The 11,831-nt window shown below is 37.7% G+C and overlaps 1 protein-coding gene across 1 annotated transcript in view; it reads left to right on the top strand.

The window, feature by feature from the left end:
• The window catches only part of LOC128529807 (fibrinogen C domain-containing protein 1-like), a 112,338-nt gene extending 107,545 nt beyond the window's left edge, over positions 1 to 4,793 (top strand). The window contains exon 7 of the mRNA XM_053503337.1: positions 2,574 to 4,793. Within this exon, the coding sequence (XP_053359312.1) occupies positions 2,574 to 2,833 (260 nt within the window). The 3' untranslated portion in view covers positions 2,834 to 4,793. The remainder of the gene's footprint in view (positions 1 to 2,573) is intronic.
• Positions 4,794 to 11,831: the final 7,038 nt, after the last annotated feature.

Here is an 11,831-nt window from a genome sequence, read left to right on the forward strand (position 1 = left end):
TCATTGTAAGGCACAGAATGCACGTATGGTTTGTGTAATATTATAACATGCTTTACCGTAAAATAGAAAAGATTATATTTTTAAAGGGAAAATGAGCAAAAAATAAATTCTCATCATCAACAGACATGGAATGTAGCCGAAATTACAGAGTGACTCACTGGCTATCATGCCTGGTTATAAACCGAAATGTCCAATACGCTTCATTTTCCTTTTGTAACTCCATGTTGTTTTCATTGTGAATTTGATGTCATAACCAGTAAGTGAGCATCCCCAAGGTTGTTGTATGGGTTATTACAATTTCGTTCGAAATGGACGTTTCACTGATATTAGGACATTTAGTGAACAAACCACATTAAATAAAGCAGAGAAGAAGCTGATGTATCCACAGAGAAATATGGATTTATAAAAGTGCCTCTACTTTAGATGATGTGATATCTCCTTTATTTCTGTAAAAGGTCTGGTGTGATTCATCCATGTGCTGGAACAGGCTGATGTCATCAACCACCATGGAATGCCATTACATTGAGCACGGCAACATTACATTTACGAGACGTGTAGTCCATGACACTCACAACACAGCAAATGAACCTGTTACGGCAAATTAAACACTTCTCCTCTTCTGTGTTCTCTTCTCGTCAGTTCTATTCTCATTTCATGTCCTCCATACGTCTCTTCTCCTTTCTTCTTGTCTGTTCTCATCTCTTTTCCTTTTGTGCTCTTCTGCGTTGTCTGGAATCTACATTGTTTAAAAAACTTCTAAGCTAATTAACAACATTTTACCAGATTAAGTACAATGTAAAAACCTTATTTAAATGATGGGCTTTGGCATAATGAATTACACTCTGTACTTGGTTATTATAAGTAATTAAATATCATAATGGAATAGGATGAGTTGTAGTTATGTGATTATTATTTTTTTCTTCTCACATTGAAGCTTTTACAGCTACAGCTCCCTTGCTCTTGCTGAAAGGTTAAGGACGAAGTTAATGATTGTTTGCAGTGTCAATCAAACAGACACTTCTTGTTGAAAGCAGGTGCTCATTGGCCATGATTAGGGACAAAATGTACCAGACTCTGTACAGATAGTTTGACGTGAGGTTTCATGAACTTCAGTTCTTTCTAGGTCCGTATGTCCTAAAGAAATGCCCAACCATCGCGTGACAGGAACACTTCATAATAACAGGAATCAAATTGGCCTAAACAGTTAAGCTTGACACAAACGCATATAGATCCATGTACATTCGAGGTTGTGTAATATTTAGAAGCCTGATTTGTATTCTGTATCACACAGGAGAAAAGAGTTTAATGAATTATATCTAAATGCAAATCCAATACCTGTGATAAATCTCACCTAATTAATGGATATTGAAAGTGTAAATTACAGTGGCTAAATGTAATGTCATTTAATCTACTCTGAAACCAAAGAGACTAATGTGCAAAATTGCCAATCAATATAGTTCTAAAGGCAAAGGCAACACAAAATCCATTGTTAATAACCAGTGTGTGAAACTCTTCAAAAACCGTGTGATAGTTGACCTGGTTAAGACTTCACATTTCTCTAACAAATATTCTTTATCCTACTGATAATGATGTATCCAAAAAAAAATCGTTAAATTATTCATTAAAACAGACTACAAGCTATTTAATTAACTACCGTGCCTTGCAAAAGTATTTATACTCCTTGAATTTTTTACGCATTTTGTCACATTGCAACCTTAAACATACAGTAAATGTAAATTGAGATTTTATATCATAGACCAACACAAAGTTGCCCGTAATTGTAAAGTAAAAGGAAAATGATACAGTAGATCAAAGCACATTCATGTGTTAGAATGGCCCAGTCAAATTCCAGACCTAAATCGAAGTGAGAATCTGTGGCACGACTTCAAAAAAACGCTGTTCACAGACACTCTCCATCCAATGGGACTGAGCTTGAGCTACAGTATTTTGCACTCTCTAGGTGCGCAAAGCTGGTAGAGATATACCCTAAAAGACTAGCAGCTGTAATTGCAGGGAAAAAAATTGACTCAGCGGGGCTGAATCCAAATGCACGCACCATTTATCTTTTTTTTTCTACGTGACAGTTATGTACCACTTTGTGTTGGTCTATCACATAATATATGCCAATAAAAGTAGACAAGTTTAAGGGGTACAAATACTTTTGCAAGGCACTACAGCTAGTACTAGCTATTATAGATTTCTGTTAAATACTTTTATTTGATCCCTACTCGTTTTCAAGAAAGAGTTTATATGAACCTACTGTATGATTTATACATCAACATTTACACCACATATGCAGTAAACCAACCAGCAAACCAAAACAGCAAAAAACACTCCAATGATCATCACTAGCTAGCAGGTGAACACAACGTTAGAAAAGTAAGCACCACCCACTGGTTGTTTAAAATTCCTGTGAATTTTTTTTCTGCCTCAAAGGTCAATTTTCCCTCAATAAAAAATGGCAGCCAGTGACAGTTTTATAAGTTTGTCTAAAAAGTCGCTCTACCTTTTATTGAATTATGTAATAATCATTGTTCTATTTGCTTCCTTTATTGTCTTTTCTGTTCCTTTAGGTGACTCATTGCTCAAACACAATGGCATGAAGTTCACCACAAAGGATAAAGACAACGATCACTCGGAAAACAACTGTGCCTCCTTCTACCACGGAGCCTGGTGGTACCGTAACTGCCACATGTCCAACCTGAACGGGCAGTACCTCCGCGGCCAGCACTCGTCCTACGCCGACGGCATCGAGTGGTCCTCCTGGACGGGATGGCAGTACTCGCTGAAATTCACGGAGATGAAAATCAGGCCGACATGTGACGAGAATTAGTGAGCACAAAGACATGGAATGAATGCTTATAATTGGGGAAAAAAATTTAGTGGGCTCTAAATGTTACAACCACTGACTATGGAAGAGAAGCGTACAATGACATTGTGATCTCATTGAAAACTGTCTGGACAATGATTCTCAGAGCGATTAACTCCGTCTGAAATATTCCTCACATTGACACCTCAATGGAAAGAGCACAATTACTGAGACTTCGACCAGCGAGCGGTGATCCTGCGCCCTCGTTCTTTAAAAGGAATTACTCACACTGAACCTAAACAAGAACAACATGCTGAAGGAATCGCCATATCAATGGAAATGGTTCTGATATGAAAAACAAAAGTCCATTTTGATTGGAGGTGTGTTTAACTGCTCTCTATGAATGACCTTATTATTTGTTAATGGAGCACAGTGGACTTTTCACAGTATGTGCTGCTAAGTCTTTCAGCAAAATCATTGGCCTCTAAATAGTTTAGCAATCCCCAGAGCTTGGCTTTGTTCATTTTGTAAATGAATATCTCCATATTCACTTCTGCATTCATCGGGGCAATGATAGCCTTTTTCTATCAACAGTGTGTTGGTGCTGGTTCAGAAGCTGTTATTTTTTTTTTACAGAATCACTTACAGGATCAATAGCTAAATAAAAAAAACATTATCATCATCATCATCATCTAACTTATCTTGAACATAGTTGCTGTTGTGTACTCAGTATAGCGATTGAAAGATGTGTCTATAGAGGGTGATGCATTGGTACTTAGACGGTAAGCAATTAAAATTTTTGAAAATTGATCAAATTGGGAGTAAAGTACCAGTAACTATAAAACAAATTCATTTTCAATACCTGGGATAGGACAGTTTCTATTTGGGACAATGTTAGTTAGCTGTGAAGCTTCAGTTATGATTGTGTTAGTGGGGAATGCAAAGAAACCCACAAGAAACATGTAAACTCACTTTGCTTGCCTTTTCCCTGCCTCAAACAAGGCTTCTGGACATACGCTCATACACTGGACATAAATTCTTATAGCAAGGTGCCACTGGATTCAGATTGAATTACAAATTACTGTACAATATAAACAGGTTCACACCGTTTGTTTTATTTCCTTTTTTATCTTGCCTGAAATCACCTTCAACTAAATAGGATTTGCGAAAGTGCTCCAATTAGTGTTGGGAGTCGATAGCCGTTCCAAAATTGATTGTCAGTTTGAGTAAACCAATGCTTCATTAAACAATGCTTTTTTTAAAGCATGCCAATCAAAAACGAATCAAAATTGAGGTGCATATAAGTACATTACAATAGGTCTTTGTCATCCTAAGTGTTCCTGTTCTGCACACCGACCATCAAGTTTGTCAGCCACAACCCTTGTTCCATGCAAAAATGCATTCCAAAGTTTAGACTCATATGAAGCTTGAGCTAAAACCGGGTGGTGGTTACTGTGTACTTAGTACAAATTTAACTCTATCCTTTCCTGGTTAGCCATACGTCTAAATGGCTGGTTCCCAGTTAGCCGTACGGCTAGTTCTGTTTCACGTCCGTAGCTGTGTTGTGAGCATGCGCAGTTATCGACTATACGCATGCGTGTTTCCGCTACCCAGCAGTCGCAAATGCAACATGGCATATTTTAGGAATTTTTAACGATTAGAACTGATTGATATCTTTCATATTCATTCTGTTGAAATGCACAGGAAATCAACATGATATAATATAATACCTACAGTACTGTATGCGGGTGCCTCATTTATAACACGAGGCAACTGTGGAGAAACCAACAGTCCTATATAGACACCTGCAAGTGCTTGGAAAGAAGCAGAAACAGAGATTATATATGGCTAGAACCCTGGACACTCCACACAGACAGCCTCAGGGTCAGTAAAGTATTAATTCATGGACCCTGGATATGTGAGGTGGAATACTACCTCTTGTACCACTGTGCTGTCCACTTCATGTTATGTAAACTTCTGTAAAGAGTACATACAGAATATACATATATATTTTTTTTAATATATTTAATTTTGATGATTATCACTGATTAATAAATTAGTAATTGGTCCCAGAAATACACTCATGTCCTTATTACTTTATTTCCATAGACTCTTATTAATTATGTTATGCTTACGTATTGACTTTTCTGTTAAACTGGTGTACATGTGGGACTCTTTCCTAAACAGATCACCGGATCGCTGACCCAGCACCTGCTACAGCACCAGCACCAGCAGTGTGTCAGTGGAAAAGGGGTATCACTTGCTAGCATTTTACTAGCTAGTCTTTTGGCTATCTAGTAAATCTTACAGTAAGACATTCCCATTCATGGCATTTGTTGCACTTCTGATCATCACGTGTGAAGCAGAATTGAAACAAAGCACAAGTTAACTGATATACTTGGACCGGTCTGAACTTGAGAATCAGTATGACTTGTTGAGAAAAAAAACTGAGGTCTGCTAATTTTCTTTCCATACATCGTGATGTCTTAAAAAAAAAATAATAATAAGGCACAGTGTTGTGGGCATTTCATGATATTTATGTTTGTGTCATTACATTGCATTTGTTAAAAAATATTGTCAAATAAAAATGATTTTAGGAGTTGTGTTGTCTACTTTGTTTGAGCCCTACGCTGTACTCCAACAAAGAGCTTGTACAGTATTTCTATGTTTCAAATTCTATATAGTATATTTTTTATATTATTGTTGTTGTTGTTGGTATTATTAAAAAATCAGTGGCATGCTGGTTAGCACTGTGGCCTTGCAGCTCCAGGGTCAGGGTTCCATTCCCACCTTGTATCTGTGTGTGAAGTCTGTATGTTCTTCCCATTTTTGATGAGTTTCCCCCAGGTACCCCAGTTTCCTCCCACAGACCAGAGACATGCAGGGTAGGCTAATTGGTGTTTCCAATCTGGCTGCAATGAGTAATTGTGTGCCCTGCGATAGATTGGCAAGGGTATACCCCGCCAAGGACCTTCTGCGACTCTGTACAGGGGAAGCAGTAAAGAGAATGAATAAGTGAGTGAATTATTCCAGTATGTATTAGCTCATCACACCATCTCTTTATGACACTTATTATAAGACATAATCATATGTTTTGGTTTTAACCCTCGACACATGTTTTAAGTACAGAATCCAGGTGCCAGCTTTTTTTTTTTTAATCAGTACAGTTTATGTACTGAGTGTTGATGGCACACTTTTGCATTTGATTCTGCTGCTATTGCTTAGAACTCGGACAACACAGTTGTTCAGTGTAACTTTTATTACTATATGACATTTTAGGTCATTCAGCATTTTCAGTAAACACAACATCTGTACTGTATATGCAAGGAGTTCTATTATACCAAATATAATACTGCAATATCCACATGACATCATTTATGCGTGCAAGAGAGCCAATCAGTGACTTGTAAACAGGGTTACCAGCGTAACGTCTGTAGGCGTCTGTGGTGCATGGTTTTCCGGCAGGCTGGACGCAATGTTTAAAGTCAGTGTAAATTCCTTAATACTGTATATGCACATCTGGGACTACTCTACATCTTTCACCTGGAGGTATGACTGAAATACGCAGAATGCCTAAATCCTACTTTGCCAGGAAAATAAATTTAAGGGTTTATTGATCGTGTCTGTCTTTTCCGATTATTGTGGAAATAAGTGGGAAAAAAGGAATAAACGAAAAATCCGAAGAAGATTCTTGAAAGAGGTATAGAAAAAAAGAAATGCAGGGTTTTTTTTGACACTGAAGAAGAAGAAGCTTTATTATTGCGCTTAACATTTCACCTTCACCCTTGTGCATTGAGATATTAATGATAGATCTGGATTCAGGGATCTGCTGCACTGATTTTATTAGTTTTCTTGCTATCTTGTTTCTCATCAATGCACTTGTTATTTGTCGCAGAGATGCCAAAACTTCATGGGCAAGAATATCACATATGCTTTGGTGAAAAAAAAAGCCTGTTCTGTCTCTGGAAACCCCTATTTTTTGTCCATTTGTTGCTTAGCAACGAAGCTTATTCTTAACAGACTCTACTGCATGGTGAAGTAATTGTTTGTTGCAAATATTATTAATAACACTTTTAAGCACATCTTCTCAAAGCTTATTCCTTTTATCACAGTTGATTAAGGGGAACCCAAGTAGCCAGATCGCACTCATGCCTTGATTCCACACTTGTGCCTTAATTGTGTTCGTTTTTTCTTTATTATTATGTTTTTGTTTGTTTGTTTGTTTGTTTTATCTAACCACAAATATAGAAGCCAAAAGTTTGCCAGATCATGCTGAAACAATGACAGGACCTGAAGCTATGGTCAGAAATTGTAGCACATCGGCAACAAAAATCTAGCATATTGACAACACTTATTTGAGGTGAGTTTGGTGTAATCTGGATCTTTGGCTAAAATGACTTTTTCAGGAATACAAGCATACTCTATAAATCCACATGAAACTGGGCAAATGACAGAATTAGGAATTAATATGGCACCTGACCAATATTATTATAAAAATCTGTGGTGTCTGTCACTAGGATGTTGGCAGCAGATCTTTGGTTGCTGTGGGTTGCCGGGAGTGGCCTCCGTGGGTCGGACTTTTTTGGCCGGTGCATTCTTTTGGGTGCTCGATCACATTGTGATCTGGTTTGTAATTGGGCTCATTGCTTGCTGGACCCCATGCATGGCAGGCTGTGGTGCACTTTGCGTTTTTACTTTCTATCGTGGCCGGCATTGATTTTTAGTAGTGCTGCATCTGCTTTTCTGTGGCATCAAACTGGACCTGCTGCCCTTTGGTCCCCACTGGCATGAGTGAGCCTTGGGTGCCCATAATCCTCTCCCCAGAATTTGATTATCAATGGTAATGTGTTAATGTTATGTGATATAAAAATGTCATGGCTGATCGGTATATACAAGAATGTCTGTACAACCTGTAGAATGTGTTGCACATTTAAACGAACAAGGATCATTTTGTGTTTTTTAAAAGCAAAAAGATGATTGTTAACTCAGGCCCCAAACCTAACCTTGTTTTTCCCATTTTCATATTCATTTTATATTCATTTTGTACATTTTCATATGGCTTTAACTGTACAAATCTCTACAAATGTGCAAGTGTAAGACCATCTTGTACCCGTAATTACCCCATACTCATCGCCAATTACTCATGTTTGTTGCCCAAGATGCAAAGTGTCCAGAAATGAAACTCAGAGTGTTTTCACACTAGAATGTCATCCCCTAAATTGTTTTTCGAAAAAGCAGCTAAAAGGTCAAAATGTTCCAAGAATAAATGGAACATTATTTTCCTAATAAAAAGAATGAACGTCAGCAATCACATTACATAAAAAAATGCTTTTCATTTTACTTAAAAGCCAATATTCATAAAGGAAAAGCTAACTCTGTTATACTTACCAAAATAAATAAATAAATAAATAAATAAATATGATTAATTGTCATTTGCTTATCAAAGGCAACGCACTTACTGTAGTATGAGCTGACTTTTTTTATTCCGATTATGACAGATTAACTCTCAATAAGTAGAGCCTAGGGCTTTAGCTAGCAGTCACTGCCAGAGAGATGGGATCATTTATTAAAGATGAGTACATTAATGGAACGGGTCTGACAGTTACATTTTCCCCTCAGACATTGGTGGAGGTCTGTGAGTGCTTTGGATGTTCTCATATTTTGGCATGTGATGACAAAGCTAATGCCATCAGCCGGGCCATTCCACTGGTGTGAAGAGAATGAGATGATTTATCATTTCTTTCACTGTGAAATTAAAGTAGTATATTTCACCAGTGTTACTGCAGCTCTAATGGCACTATTACTGTTAGGAGATCATTTGACAAGTGCTAATTGACACCGAATGCTGATTCTTTTAAAGACGGGAGAAAAAACTGTGTGCTGTTAAGAGAAAATAATCAACGTCTGGATTTGATGTTTCGCACAAGGCCATTATGATGATAAAGTAAAATATTTTCCTATAACTGCATTTTTCTATCCATCCATCCATCCATCCATCCAGAAACCTCTGTAGTTCAACTCGGGGCCGTGAAAGCCAATGGTGACCATTGTATTTATTCCCATTTTGTATGACCGTGGTAGGACCTCTGGTCAACATTTACACGCACATACGAACACTACAGGCAATTCGGAAATGTCATCTGCATGTCTTTAGACTGTGGGAGGAAACCAACCAAACACAGGGAGAACATGCAAACCCCATGCAGACAGACCCCAAGATGGGAATCGAACCCAGGACCTGGTGGTGCAAGGTGACTGTGATAAACCACTGTATCCATAGGTAGTCAAATAACTTTGTGAACTTTGTGGATTCCTATGAAAAGTTTGAATATGCAAGTAATTCGAGGTGGATTTTCCTGAGATGTAAATAGGAGCTTCATAACAACTGACATAAAAAAAGCATAATTCTAACAGGTATTCACAATATTACAGAATAGGATTAGAAAATCATTAATTGTTTAAAAAAAATGTTTTTTTTACATTAAAGTCAGAAAGGCACAATTCTGAGAAAAACATGAGAATACTGAGGAATAAAAATGTAAGAATTCTGAGATCAGGTCAAAATTTGAAAAAAAAAAAAAAAAGCCATAACTCAAATAAATTGTTTATGGTGGCCCTAATCCTTTTCAATATCCATACAATATAGCCATAGTGCACGTCATATAAAATGGCCTTGTTTTTTTTCTCCCTGCATTTTATTACTATTACATATTAAAGAAGTGTAAATGGGTTTGATATTGTGAAGTGCATATGAGAGTGTATTTGGCCTCTTTGCTGAGAATAAGCAGCTCTTATTAAAATTCAGTCTTCAGAGATGAGTCATCTGATCCACAGCACTGACTAAAAGATCTCAGGGCACTTTTAAAAATTATTACATTTTGATTCCAATTATGCTTTTCTATATTGCGAACTGAATATGCTTTTCAACATGCTGATGCATCTTGGATCCTCAATGTCATATGAGCAAGACTGGCTTTATTTACGCCAAATTTATTTATGTATATTGGCTCAGTCTTGTGTGCAGGGATTTAAATCCCCATATTACTGAGACTCACATCTCAGATAGGAGGATCCGAGACTGAGCAGAATCCTCAAAACATGGAAGTGCTATGTCAATATTTTGACTTAATATCTGATTAATCTTACTTAGTATCATAAAATTAAAATGAGTGACAGCATAATTATAAAATAATGGGTGTAATGAAGGTGGTACAGTATAGTGGTTGGCACTGTTGCCTTGCACGTCCAGGGTCCAGGTTCAATTCCTGCTGAGTTTGCAAGTTCTCCCCATACTTGATGGGTTTCCTCCCTGCGCTCCGGCTTCCTCCTACAGTCCAAAGACCTGCTAATTAGAATAAACATCACATAATGCATGATAAACATTAAACACATATACTGTATATACACTGATCACCTATGGCATTATAACCACTAACAGATGATGAGAATAACTTAATTATCTTACAATGGGTTTGATTGATCAAACCTCAGGTCTGTGGTTGGTGGGTTTCTTACAGGTACTCCAGTTTCCTCCAACAGTCCAAAGACAGGCAATATAGGCTGTAAACTGGTGTTCAGAAATTCCCTGTAGTGTGTGAGTGTGTGCTTGTGTGCCCTGCAATGGACCATCGATGGACCATCCAGGGTGTAACGCACTTTGTGAAATGCTCCCCCTAGGATAGGCTCCTGTCACCCTTCCAGAAGTGCTCACTGTCCACATCAAGCTGTGCTGGACTTTAGCTCTTCAGGACTGCAGTTGAAGAACCCTGATGTAAAGAACTTCCAAAACACCCATGATTCAACGAACTTGGGGGAAAAAAAACTGTTTAAAAGATTTTGTGATCTTTCAGACCTGGTACGTCACTGATCATGCAAAGTTATTCCAAGAAGCAGATGAATTTTTTTTCACCCACTAAAGCTTTAGATCTGCTTCAATCCCTTACTGTTTTGGTCCTCAGCATGGCATTAGTCCTCTACTCTATTTAATGTAATGGAAAACTACATGGCCAAAGTTTGTGAACACATGACCATCATATGCACATGTACTGGACTGTATCATACCCATGCACTGTAACACCCCGCTCCAGATTTAGTACACCTTTGCAGATTTAGTACTCCTTATACTTTCTCTAGGAAGGCTTTGCACTAAGTTCTTTAAGTGTTATTATACTTCATCCATCCATCTATGTTCCCACCAACTAGATACCGTGGAGGCCAATGGTGACCATCGTATTCTCATTTTTACAACCGTGTTTATGGAACTCACTTTGTTCACAGCATATAAAGACATTCTGTACAATGTTGTGCCTATATCTTTGTGGTAAAATGTGGGGAAGAACCTTAAAATTGTGATCGGGCTCCAAACTAAAATGTTTCCCATTATTTCTGAATCCTTTAAGAACAGCAAAGTTTGTTAATTTCCCTAATGTAATATTTTTGTTACGCCCTATAATCGACTGCTGAAGGACTCAAGTGGCCCTGAGCATGCACATACAGTATACAGGACTCAAACCGCATCACCATGGGCTCGATGACTCTTACTGTGGTGTGATTTACACATCTCATCAGCATATCTCTGACCTCAGAACAGTGTTGGAACATGTTATCTTTCTGTATCTAAATCCTTCCAGCTGCTACAACCTGCATGACTAAGACCTAAACCGCTGCTGTGCTCACAACAAGGGAGGCATCTGAGTCATATGAAAGGAAAACAAGTCAGTTCTGGTAATGATTCACAGTGTTATTAGTTTGCAAATTTAGTCAACCCACATGCACAGGATTTTAATTTCATATTGCACATCACTGGAGGGCTGATAGAGCCAATATGAAATAAATAAATTATATAAATACAGTAATTCGATAGTTTCGGTGTGATTTTCTTGTCAGCTGTACACTGAATTGCATTAGAATTTACTGTAAGGCCTTAAGTATATCTCAAATTCTATACTTTGAGTAAGAAACTAAGTGTGAGGTGATGGTCACTCCTCTTTACCTAGCACACAATGTTCTTAAGAAAAGGATT

The sequence above is a fragment of the Clarias gariepinus genome, chromosome 9, assembly GCF_024256425.1.
Source record: "Clarias gariepinus isolate MV-2021 ecotype Netherlands chromosome 9, CGAR_prim_01v2, whole genome shotgun sequence".
Lineage (NCBI taxonomy): Eukaryota > Metazoa > Chordata > Actinopteri > Siluriformes > Clariidae > Clarias > Clarias gariepinus.